At 50.6% G+C, this 13,175-nt stretch overlaps 1 protein-coding gene across 3 annotated transcripts in view; it reads left to right on the forward strand.

Annotated features, from left to right (window-relative positions):
- HUS1 (HUS1 checkpoint clamp component) overlaps nucleotides 1-13,175 on the forward strand; it is an 818,999-nt gene that overhangs the window by 67,872 nt on the left and 737,952 nt on the right. For all 3 annotated transcript variants that reach the window (XM_069613330.1, XM_069613331.1, XM_069613332.1), the window contains one exon: nucleotides 11,785-11,912. In XM_069613330.1, coding sequence (XP_069469431.1) covers nucleotides 11,785-11,912 — 128 coding nt within the window. The remainder of the gene's footprint in view (nucleotides 1-11,784; nucleotides 11,913-13,175) is intronic.

A 13,175-nucleotide genomic window follows, 5' to 3' on the forward strand; every position in this document is an offset into this window, starting at 1 on the left:
TTTCCAGGTTGGCCTTCTTTTATCGTGAGTTCTAGCCCCACTGGATTCCGGGTTGCCCCTTCCCGGACCCTCCTATTAGAAATCCAATGCCTAAGTAATGGAACCTCTCACTTTCGGGTATATTAAATTTAGCCTTGCATCTCTAAAATGTTAGGGGTTCCGTGCCCTCTTCATAAAGGTCTCCCATTGTCAGTGTCTTCTCACCCCCTCTCCCCCCTCCCCATTGTGCCCAGAAGTCAGTCCGCAATCCGGGAGTGAAGTCCGGGTTGTGGGCCACTGGTGCTAAAGGGCCCCCCCCGCATTTTTACCTTTCTGCTCCTCAGCGCTTTGTCCCAGTACCTTTAAGGTGGCCTTAGTTGATTCAAGTAATGTACCCTCTTTGCTTCTGTGTCGTTCAGCAAGAAAGGCGAGGCTTCCCAGGGGGGCTTTGGTTGCTTCCCCTTAAGAGGGTAGCCCAAACGATTTGATTATTTCTGGGTGACCATTGTAACATGAGGGCTATCTGTGCTGCCCATAAATATCTGCGGATTTCCCGAATTCCCAGCCTCCCAACATTTGTGGTCTAAACAGGACCTTTTTTGGGACCCTCGGTTTTTTCCTCTTCCAAATGAAGGCCATCACCTCCCTCTGTCATTTTTGGATTGCTGGATTTGGAATGCGTATTGGTAGGGCCCCCACCACCTATAGGAACCTGGCAAGCAGGGTCATTTTCATGGGCGTTATCCGTGCCAGCCATGACAATTCTTGCCTCTCCCAGCGTTTCAGGTCCCCTACCAGTTCCTTCAGTAATTCCGGGATGTTGGCCCCATATAGTTTCCCGTATCTGGAGGTTAGCTGTATTCCTAGGTATTTTACCGCGCTCTGTTCCCATTTCAACGGGTACCTGTCCTCCCATTCTATCACTTGCTCTGCTCTCTTGGTAATATTAAGTGCCTTAGATTTAGAATAATTAATATGGAATCCGGAAGCCTTCGCAAACTCATCTAGTAAGTCTATTGCCTTTGGGAGGGAATGTGTTGTATCTTTGAGAAACATGAAAATGTCATCGGCGTAGAGAGCTATTTTTTGGGGCCCCTCAGCGCCTGCCTCTCCCCCCTGGATCTCTGGGTCATCGCAGAATTTTTGTGCCAACGGCTCCATGGCCATGGCGAAGAGCAGAGGCGACAATGTACACCCCTGTCTCGTGCCCTTCTGGATGGGGATATTATCTGTGAGCCGTCCATTAACCACTAGTCGCGTAGATGGATATGCAAAATTGGCCATTACCATGCGGGTGAAGATCGGGCCACGCCTGAACTTTTCCAGAGTTAGCTGTAGGAAACCCCAATGTAGACTGTCAAAGGCTCGGGAGGCGTCTAACGCCAGTACCGAAAACCACTGTCCTGTTCTACGGCCACAGTCAATTGTATCTATGGCTCTGCGGATGTTGTTGTATGTGTGTCGCCCATGTATAAACCCTGCTTGATCAGGATGGATTATCCCGTTTAAGACCTCTGCTAGTCTACGGGCCAATACTGTTGAATAGATTTTTGCATCCCCGTTTAATAACGATATGGGGCGGTAACTCGCGCAGTCTATGGGGTCCCTGTCCGGTTTTAATAGCAATACTGTGGTTGCCAGACTCATGTCCCCAGAGATCCTCCCGGAGGCCCGGATGGAGTTAAACAATTTCGTTAGGGGGCTTACCCAGTGGTTCTAAACGTTTTGTAATCTGCATTACTGAGCCCATCGGCCTGGGGATTTATTCCCTTTTAGTGCTTTTATTACCTCTCCCACCTCTTCCTCTGTTATGGGAGCTTCTAGCATTTGCCTATCTAGATCGCTAATTTGTGGCAGGGATATGCAGGGATATTTGATTAAGCAATGCCATTTGCTCCTCTCTCAACGGGTCTTCCCCTTTCAGGTTTTGGGTATAATATGAGTGTATCACTTCCTCTATTGCCTTTTGCCCCCGCACTATATTCCCTTCTCGATTTTGAAGTTGGGTTATGCGGTTCCGGTTTCTCCGCTGCCTCAGTTTGGCTGCGAGGAATCGATTCGCCTTATCCCCCTTAATATAATAGAATTGTTTAGTTCGCACGAGAAGAAGCGCCGCTTCATCCGCCAGGTGGGCTTCCAGGACCGCCCTGACTTTTTTCAGTGCCCGCCATGCTTTTTGCGAGCCCCTGTTTTTATACTCCGCTTCGGCCTCTGCCACTTGGGTTTCCATGTCTCGTCTCACCCTTTCTCTTACCACTGCTTTACTCGCGTCCCAAATGGTGCCCCAGTGTATTCCGGGAGTAACATTTTCTTGGAAGTAATTCTTCAAGGCTTGTTCTATGTCTGCTCTGAGGGCTACATCTTTCAAGATTACCACATTTAGACGCGGATACTGTGGGCTTAGGGGTTCCAACGTTAAGAGAACTGGGGCATGGTCCGATAGGCACCTCACTCCAATCTCTAGTCCTGTGACTTGTGGGATCAATGAGTCCGAGATCAGCACCATGTCAATACGGGAAGGACCTCTATGCACTGCAGAGTAATGGGGGTATGCTTTATCTTGTGGGTGAAAAAGGTGCCACGTTTCAATTAGGTGTAGGTCTCTGAGGAATTTTGCTGGGGCCTGTCTGAACTTGTGATCATTAGAGGAAGCCGGAAGAGTTTTGTCCATCCCAGCGTCCATTACCCCATTAAAATTGCCCCCTATCAGGACCTGCCCCCTCCCCCATTGTGCAATGATCGGAAGCACCTCCATCAGAAATCGGTCCTGCCCTTCATTGGGGGCGTAAATCGATATCAACGTTACCTGCTGCCCCATCAGTTTCCCTCCCACCAACAGATAGCGGCCCTCCGGGTCTTTCTTTATGAATTGTTTTTCAAAATTAATACCCTTGGCCAGAAGGATGCCCACACCTCGTTTTTTCGTTCCACTAGAGGAAAAATATTGCGTGGGAAAAGCCCTGTGCCTTAGCCTGTGTTCATCTTCCCCAATCAGATGCGTTTCTTGCATCCAGACCACTGAGGCCTGCATATCCCCCAGTCTAGACAACATAGATTTGCGTTTGATTGAGGAATTCTGCCCCTGGACGTTTAGTGTAACAAATGTTTATTCAGCCATTCTTATGCTTTGATCTTCTGCTTCTCTCAAGTCCCTTAAATCCTTCCGTGCCTTCAGATACCCTCTGTATGCCATATGTCAACATTACCCTTGAAATTAAACTTTCTCCCCTTAACCCACTAACCCCAGAACTTAAGCTTCCCTCTTGAACACTCATGGTGGGTTTACCACAACAGACCACCGGGTACAGAATTTACCCAGGAAATTAGGGTCTGGTCCCCCGCCCCCCCCCTGTACTCCCCTTGTTAATTCTGATTCCTGTAGAGATTTGCAAGTATGCGCCCTTATTACTGCGAACTAGGGATGTAACGTTATAACGGTATACCGTTAAAGATACCGTGAACCACTTAATTGAACAATAATAACCGTCACATTGTTTATACCGTTCATACCGTTAGGTGTGCTTTTCAATCTGATTTGGAAAGGCTGCAGTAAGCAATTGCTGCGCAGTCTTGGTTTTGCACTGTTGGATGTGCCGTCTGCCAAGTAGTTTCAATTGGAGCAGTTTTTAATGCCAGTCCATAAACCACACGTGCCTTACACAAAATCAATATGTTAGCAATAGGAAGAATAGATACAGTGCCAAAAAGGAAAAGGGTTTACTTTGGGGTGGCAGCTTTGGGGTTTATATATTTATAATGGATAATGTTCTCTAAACATATGACAACGGGGGATTTCCCTGGTTCTATCATTGAATTTACATATAATAGTTCACACTGCGAAATTCACTCATCTCTGTGGGTATTCCCTGCTGCTATACCAAAGGGTAACAGGTCAGTGATTACTGAACACCTTTTGGCCCGCAAGTAAACTAAAGGCTGTAACGTAAAGTGTGTGTGTGTGTGTGTGTGTGTGTGTGCGCACGCGCGCACACAAGCGTATACTACCATCAGCCTCCATTGATCTGTGGCATGCAGGTTATCAAGATGGCAACATGTTCATCTTCACCAGTAGCCAGTGGGGGAGCAAAAAGCCTAAATGACCACTTAAGAAAAGTTTGCTTTGCCAGTTGCAGCAGGCCTCCAACCCACCCCTCCTCTCCACACGTTTTTGTGTTTGGTGGAAGCAAGGCATTTCAGTGGAAAGTATGTTGAAAAGCCCAATTCTGGCCCTGGGTGCCTGGTTTTGTTTGTGATGATACATCTGTCAATTTATGACCTTTTAGAAAATATTTGTTAAGATTAGTTAACTCCACCTGCTATACCGCGATAACCATGATATACCGTCATTTAGCAAGAAGGTTATCGTACCGTCATAAAACTAATACCGTGACACCCCTACTGCGAACTGTCCCTTGTGCATGTCGTTGTTCTGTTTTAGTTTTCGTCCCGTCAGGGATCTCAGAGGAGCCGTTTGTTAACCTCACAGATGGCCCCTTCTACGATGGACTGATGTCCGGTTCGGTCCATCTCCCTGATTATTCTTCTCTCATCAGAGTTAGTGATAGGTCCAGCTTGCATCTCCCCATACCCACCCCTGTCCCCCGACTCAGTATGTACCCTCCATCTTGTTGGTGCTTGTTGTAGTTCGAGACTGAGCGTTTGATGCTCGGCACAACTCTTCAGGTGTGCCCATCGATGCCTTGAAGTCAGTCGATAATGTAGGATCCGTGATGTTGGAGTCCTTGTTGCGGCCCCTTGGGCGGGGGCGCGCAGGTTTCCATTGATCCCTTACAGATGTGTCCTCCCACCTTTTGACTCCAGATGGGGTGCCATCCACGCCAGAGTTTTCATTGCCTTTGTCGCCTCTCATAAGGCTCTCGATTTCTTCCTCTTTTGCAATCGTGTACCGCTGGCCCTCCCATTCAAACCGGAGTCCGGTCGGGTATGCCCATCGATAATGCACTCCTTTAGCCCGTAGCCAATTTGTTGCAACCCTCAACCGTTTCCTCTTTAGGAGGGTTGCCTGCGCCAGATCTTGATATAGTTGAATGGTTGCAGACCGGAAGTGTATGGGTTCCTTCTTTCTAGCGGCCTGCATAATGTCCTCTTTCAATTGGAATAGATGTATCCAGGTTAGGACATCCGGAGTCAAATTTTTGCTGAGTTGATATGTCGAGTAGACCCTATGTGTTCGGTCCAGCACCATGTCTCTGTTGTCCCCAGGATCTAGGATATGTTGAAACAGATCTATTACGTATTGTTGTAGTTCGGAATCCGCCACAGATTTTGAAAATTCCCCGATCCGTTGTTTCTCCTAGACCTATTTTCGGCATCCTCCTGCCTATTCTGAACTCGCTCCATCTGCTGTTCAAGCTCCTGCACTCTTTTGGTTAGTTCTTCATGCTCCTGCCCTTGTTCGGCTATTGTGGTCTCCACTTGGTCCACCCTTCTTTCAACCGCCATGACCCCTTTGTTGAGATCCGCTATGGATTTGGCTAAGTCTGAGGCGCTATCTTTAATGTTCTTTTTCAGCTCCTGAAGCTCTGCTAGGAGGTCCGATTTCCGGATTGGTGGGGGTCCACCGGTTCAGCTGGGCCTTCCACTGGGGAAGGATGTATCTGGGCGGTAGCTTGAATCTGGCCATGCTTTTGGGTCTCTGCCGCCTGCATCATCGCTTTGATATCTCCTGATGCCCCACCTTTCGATTTAGCGGACTGCTTGGACATATTTTGAGTAGGGGAGGGAGCGCTCTCCGCGGTTATTCCAGGGCTGGACTCTGTCCCTGGTGTGCAAGTGGTTCACGTTGTGCTGGCGCAGGTGGTCCCCCTTTAGTCTTCTGTTCCGCAGAACCCCCCAGGGGCTGCCGCCTCTGTCAACCGGGTCTTGGGACTCTTTCTATGGATTTAGAGGCCTCTTGAGTCTGCCCCTCTTGCTTCTCTGTGCTTTCAGGTGTCTCTATTGTTTAAGATCTGCCTGTGGGAGCATCCCTTTGGGGTGTTTCTGCTATAGTTGGATTTTCTCAGTCTCTCGCTTTGTTTGGGTGCAGGAGCGATGACCCTGAAGCTTCAGGGCAATCCGTGGGGTGTATGTGTTCTCGCCCTCATTGATTTAATGGGCAGGGCAATGCAATTCCGAGTTGCTCCAAATGGAAGCTAAATGCTATAATAGTGGATACGGGGAGACGTGCAGTAGTTCCTCCTGATATTTCAGTCAGTCCTGAGCTTGAGCTCCTTCTGTTGATGGGCTGCTATGGACCCATGGGGAGATCCCGCCCCCTACCCATCTGACCTGTGGTGTCCACGGCATCCGTGCTTGGATGCGCCATTCTCCCGGGAATCTCAGGCAGACACTGTGGGGCCACGAGGCAAGTTCTTATCGCCTTCTCCGCCTCCTGCCGATCTTACGCCAGGCAGGGGTGTGCTGGGATGGAGGCCCTACCCCGGCCGTGAGGAGGGCGGGGGAAGGTGCGCCCGACCCGGCGCTCGATGTTCCGGAGTGGCTTCCCCTCACTGCTCCGCTCCTCCTCTGCTACCGCTGCGGGCGGGCGCACACGTTGCTCCTTCTCACCTCGCACCTCCAGCCAGCGCCTAGCCTTGCAGGTCTCCTCCGGGTGGCAGTCTTGGGGATGACTCCCACTGGCCGCAGTGCGACTCTGCTGTCTCTGTTCCCGGGCCGGCGCACGGGTTGCCTTTCGCTTCTTATGCCACACACCAGCTCCGGGTCCTGCTACTCCTGCTAGTCGTCCCCTGGTCAGCAGTCTCGGGATGGCCCTCGCCGACCGCAGCAGAACTTTGCCAACACCTCCCGGGGCGAACGCACTCGTTGCTTCTCTGCTCCTTGTGTTTCGAGCAGCCCTGGTCCTATCCTTGAAGCTCCTCTCCAGATGGTGTTTCATGGCGGCTTCCACCCTCCGCTTCACTCCTCCTCCGTCACTGCTTTGGGTGTACGCCCATGTTGCTCTCCACCTTCCGTGCACCGGGCAAGCTCCAGGCTCCACTGTTCTGTCCGGTGCCAGTGAGCATCAATTTTTCACTGTGGCATGAGTTGAGCGCCGATGCGTTTTGCTCGGCATGGGTATTCCTCCCCCACTGCCTCAATCCTAGTCGGCGTACTGCGCTGGGTGCCCGTTCTTCAGAGCCGAGCTGCCATCTTGGCGGGAGGTTCGGATCATGCTGCACAAACATTCCGAACTCAACCACGGTGGCATCTCACCGTCTCTTCTCTCCCCTAACGGTGCGTTAAGCATTCATCTACGCCTGTATCGTTTTCTGTTAAAATTCGGCCACTTTTAGGGGGAGTTTGAGCTTTGTTGGGGAAGGGGTTTCCAGAGCCTACCTAGGAGCCATCCGTTCGGGTCCTCGGCCGGCCACCCCCCCCAGCTGTATAGTTTTTTTACATAGTAGATAGTTCCTAGGTTGTATAGCATGGGCAATGAGTACCTCACAGGTCCATCTCCCACTGCAGAATTTCCATCAGGATTTGCAAGTAAGAATTTCTTAGGGGGACAGGTCCCCATCTTGTCACCCCGGGAAAAGTTTGTCCACAAAATGCATGGCTTCCTCGGGAAGTGTGAAGAAATACACTTTGTCATGTTCAACATGCAGTTTGGCGGGGTAGAGCATGGCATACTTCACATTGTGCTCTCAGTCTTTTCTTCGTCGCCATAAAAGACTTGCGATCTTGCTGGACCGATGCTGAGAAGTATGGATATAGATGGACCCTGCTGGAGCCAAGTAGTAACTCGCCCTTGGCTCTAGCTGCACAGAGCAGTGTGTCCCTGCCCTGATGGTTTAGGATGTAGGCTATTATTGGGTGTGGGGGGCCCCAGGGATTGGGGGCTAGTGCACGATGGGCCCACTCAATGGCAAAGTGTGGCAACATCTTGGGGGCATCCAGCAGAGACATCAGAATTTGTTCCACATAATCCTCCATTGGCCCTCTATGTTGTCTTCTGGTATTCCAATTATTTGGAGGTTATTCCGGCGAGATCTAAATTCATGATCTTCGTTCTTCCTGCCGATGATCTGGACTTGCTTTGTGAGCGCAGTGACGTCCGCCGTGAGTGCAACCACCTCGTCCTCTGTTGTGCCCACTCTGTTTTCCACCTCTTTAATCCATGTATCAGTTTTGTCCATCCAGGCTTTTATGGAACAGATCGTGCCACTCATGTCATCAGGTTTAGAATGTAACGTGGTGAACCCCTCCCGCATGTATTCCATCATGCGTTGTAGCTCACTGGGGCCCTGTTGGCCAATTTCACTCCCTGATGTGGCGTTCGTGCCCTCTGCTCCCTCATCAGTCTTGGATGCAGTTTTCGCAAACCTGTTGATGGAGCTTTGCTTCTTTCCAGCCCCTTTAGTCATTGTGCTTGTTTATGTAGTGACAGTGACAGGGTATTATTGGAGAAGGGGGTGGGGAGCTCCCGCCCAGACGTTCTGCGGTATACAGTTCAGTGATGTACAGTTTTCCTTTCGGGGGTCACTACATACTGTCGCCGGGCTACACTGTTGGTTAACAACGACTACTGATTTATCCTGTCGCTAGTGCAGCGTAGACTGCCTGTATGGGAAGGATTTTGTCTCTCTCAAATCACCTGCTGCGTCCTACCCAGCAGCCAAAGAGGAAGTTGTCACGAGCCACCTAGCATACAATTTAATAGACAACTGATATCGCTGCAACTGGCTTGTGTACTACCAATGATACCTCAGTGCTGCAGGTTATGTCTTAATACTGCTCTAAATTAGGGGCATATGTGCTGGAATCACGAAGATTGGCCATGAAGCTTCAGCGGTATGCTTCCCATTAACAAGTCTATGCTATAGTTCCTTGCAGTCCCGCAGTAGTGTAGTTATTCTCGAGTTTGTGCCCAGACACTTAATTTCTTCAAGCACATGTTGGGGGATCCACTCTCCAAGCAACTGCCCGCGCACACCCAGCAGACCCGTGACCTGCCGGATCCACACCTCAGAATGACCAGTGAGGCGAATCTGGGGGACTATTGCATTGAATCTGTGCATTGATTGTGAGAGGTTGAGAGGTCTGTTAATTGTCAGCACCTGGTAACAACAGATGGGCCCGGCTATCTGGGCTAACAGTACCCTAATTGCAGGTTTTGATTCCAGGGCCCCTCCAATTGCACAGCAAGCTGGCCACCTCTAGGCAAGACTCGCCGGTCTGATGTTATGATTGGAGCACCGACCCCCAAGAGCCCCTCGGGTCAGGATTGGCGTAGTGGGCAACTCGGGGAACGGATAGCCACCGGCAAGCCTGCTTCTCACACTCACCGTCTGAACTTCACTCTGCAGGGGAGCAGCACCAAGCGTGGGAGGCCCAACAGGCACTGGGAGGCAGCTGCCGGAGGACGGAGCAGCAGTGTTGCCTGGTGGGGGAAGCAACAGGAAACCACAGCGGGCTGCGCCGGCGGATGGCACACAATCTGCCCCTGCACGCGATCACACCTCAATTCACAGTTAGAGCCAGACTGGGACCAGACAGCTTCCCGGTCCGGGATCGGGTAGCGTGTTACACAACCGATGCGGAGGGGGAAGGCGCACAGTGTTTCAGGCGGTTGCCTCACAGCGAGGGACAGCGATGTAGTCCCTTCCCTCACGCCTCCCCGCTCACAGCGGCACCACCCACCCTCGGCCGTCAGAGAGCCATTAGCCGGTGCACCCGGCTCAGGGTGATCGCGGGGATCGTTCTCAGGGTCGATAGTCCAGTGTCTGTGTGTAACACACCAGCTGCGTTGCGAATGTCTCGTCGTCCCTCACTGCTGGCGCTGTGGTCGTTCCAATGCGACGCCCGCCATAGGAGGGCCAGCAAGCCTGCAGTTCGCCACAGCAACAGGGCCAGGTGAATCCAAACCGCACTCCGTCTCTTTGTACTGAAGATATTTTGCCCCCAAATACGAGCTTCTGCTAATTCTCACAGTCCGGAACCAGGAATTGGAAGCTACGCTGTCTGCCAGGTGCCAGAGCTACTCCTTCAGTCGGCCATCTTTGCCGTGTGCAACAGCACCCCCCCTCTCCAATCGTTAATTCTAAATACAGAATGGTGTGGGATAACAATGCATGTAAAAGAAAAGTGTTCAAGAAATTATATGTCGGGATAGTTGAGCAAGTGGCAAGGCAGCACGTGCGGGCTTCGCACGCACTCTGGCTTTTTGGCCACAAGGCAACAGTTCAACACATCGGCATCAGGGCCTTCCGCCAAAGTCTCTCTCCCAATGACAGTCCCTTATTGCAGAGGGTCTGACGCAACAAACGCAACAGTTCCTTTCCTTTGTCCGGGTTCACGCATTCATAAGTTCAAGATTAGTCTCCCTCCTTTGGGCTCGGACCATGGGTCACCCTCATCTGGGCTCAGAACCCTTTTCTACAATGTTCACAATTCACAAGATTGGTCTCCCTCCTTCAGGCACGGACCATGCATGGATCCCCCTCCTCTGGGCTCAGATCCCTCGTTATTCGAATCAAAGACTTTCGAATCTGCGATGGGTTTTGCTTAAACCGTCGCAGGACCACTTCGACTCACTTTACACAATAATACTTCAAATCAATCTTCTACTTCCCTTTTTCTTATCTGGCTACCATACAGAGACCTTCGATTTAACAGATTCACGGTGCCGGACCACTCTGTCAACGGTATAATATCCTTCCTTCTTAAGTTCAAACATTCACCAGCAATTTACCTTTACTCGCGTCTCTCATTAAACGCGTTTAACAATGTTTGTTCGTTTTACAATGTCGCTGCTTGCAACCTTGACTTCACCACAGACCGGGTTCACCGGCTTTGTTGTTCTCTTTTGTTTCTTTGTTCCTGGCGCCAAAGACGATACCAAGGTATCTGCAGCTCCTCCCCGCCTTGATCAGTTACGCGAGAGGGCACTCGACATCTCCGACACACAATGCAGGATTCTTCAGCTTGGTTTCCTGGTCTTACACTTTCTGCCTTGAAGGTCTCTTGAAAGTAATGGCTTCTTGTCTAAAATGTCAAGGGGGTTGCCCTTCTCACGAACCTCTCGTGCCTTGCCACCTTCTTCCTCTCGTTAAGCTGCCAACCTGAAACTGCTGTACCTTCGTGTGCTTTGCCTCGCTCAGAGTGTGCTCTCGTGCTCTGCCTTTTATCCATGTGGGGAAATGTAATGGAAGTCAGGTGTGAGTGATTGTCGATAATTGCCTGACTTCGCCTGACTATAGTATTGGGACATGTCAGTTACACAGCTCGGGTGTGAGTCTGTTTTCTCTCAGAGCAGGCTGTCCGTGTAAAAGTGTTTGTGCAGGAAAAGGGGGGTGGGGGGGGTTTGAGTTTCTAAATATCCCATCCCACTCCCCGAAGACCCCTCACCCAAGTGATCCACCCGCACTGGTCCACCCCCAGGAACTGGATCCAAAAGCGATGGCCGTGCCCTGGCCATCTGAGTGACAGATCCCCGGGTACTAGGGGATGAGACAGTCTGGTTTCTCACAGTGTGCACTGAAAGGGTAAAGCCCTGAATGAAAATGATTGCAATGTAAAAATATAAACGCCTCTAAATAAGTAAGAATAGTCCCTCCTTCCGCTCGGAGGCTGCTCTGTTAATGTCATATGTTGATTCTCTCTCTCTCTCTCGCTCTCGCTCTCTCTCTCCTCCCTTCCGAATGCACATACACAATTTCTGCCAAGTGATGATTGTATGCATGTAATTTTATCAGAATTATTTTTCCTAGTATTGTTTTGTAAATGACACTTTCTTACATTTTACTAGTGATTCATTAATTCACGTGAAATTTCATTTATAACCCATCCAGCTTTTTTTATACACAGGCGTTGTTAACACAATTGCAAAACTGACAAAGGCCTGCACCTTGCGCCTCACTGTCTCCAAGCTGTACTTCATACTAACGGACAAAGTGGCCAATGGAGGAGTCAGCATGTGGTGTGAATTGTCCCAAGTAAGTTGAGTATTTTCATGTAATCATATTGTGTATAAACATGTTGTTATTTATAGTTTTGTCTCAAAGCAGAAATATGAAAACATTTAACATTTTACTATAACCAAGATGGGGATTCAACCACTCAACTTTGAAAAACTCTAAATAGAATGACAGCAAGGCCTGCCTGAATTTGAAAGTGAAGCAGCACGTTTCTACAACAGATTGTTACAGCATACTGCCGCCAGCCAATGACTGCCCTCTAACTAAGCCCCTCCTTTGGCAGCCATCTTCAGATTTCTTCCTGCACGTTCAAGTATTGGGAGTCCTCGTGCTTAGCTCTCAAGCTTTTACTGCGATTTTTGCTTTTTTGGAAGCGTTTACTCTATTTTTCGGTCAATCGAGCCCTTGTGCTCCATCTATCATCCCTCCGATTAACGGGCACCTGTTTTTCGGATTCTTCAGCGCCCCTGAAGGGCAGGTTTCATCGAGTTTCTTCGTGGAAGCTTCCAGAAGATTCTTCAGGCCTACACTGCTTGGATCAGTTCGGAAGAGAAGGATTCCTCTTCCCTTTTCAAGCTTTGCTCCGACTGCAGTTTGCAGAATGTGTACATGGACTCAAACATTACCAGTGCCTGTACTGCCTGTACCCAACGCATAAGGAGGAGGATTGCGCGTTTTGCCGTGATCTCTCAAAATGCACGTTGAAGGATCGGCGTAAACGGCTGGAAGAGGGGCTGCAGGCCAAGGCCTCTGTACCAGGTGGTTCCCAGGGAAATGCCTCTCCCGGATCCGGGAAAGCAGAGCAGGCTTCGAAGTCCTTTGAGGGCGCCCCTCCCGTAGGGGTCCAACAAAAGGCCAAGCACTACGAGTCCGCTACTGTTGGGAGCCCCGCTGCAGTGGTCTCCAGTCAATGCTCTGGATCTTCATCCAAAAAGAAGTCGGATCACCCGGGTTAGCTTAAGGTGGCCCCGGAGACGACCAAGGAGAAGGTTAAACAAGGTACGGCGTCTGGCTTACCCCCGGCGGAGAAGGCCAAAGGGGATCGGGGGTCCGATCAGGCCCCTAAGGAGAAGGCCAAGCAGGACAAGGTGTCCGGGGCGACCAGGAAGGCCAAGCAGGACAAGGGGCCCGGCCTGACCGTGAAGGCCCAGGTACACCAGACAAAGTCGGCGCCTTCCATCGAGTTGGTGGTCGGTGCCTTCCATCAAGTTGGTGGTAGCGTCCCTTTCGAAGGCCGCAGGGGCGGACCCGCAGGGCACCCTTCCGACAGCAAGGGTGCCT

This window comes from Ambystoma mexicanum, chromosome 5p (genome assembly GCF_040938575.1).
Source record: "Ambystoma mexicanum isolate Mex_15411 chromosome 5p, UKY_AmexF1_1, whole genome shotgun sequence".
Classification (NCBI taxonomy): domain Eukaryota; kingdom Metazoa; phylum Chordata; class Amphibia; order Caudata; family Ambystomatidae; genus Ambystoma; species Ambystoma mexicanum.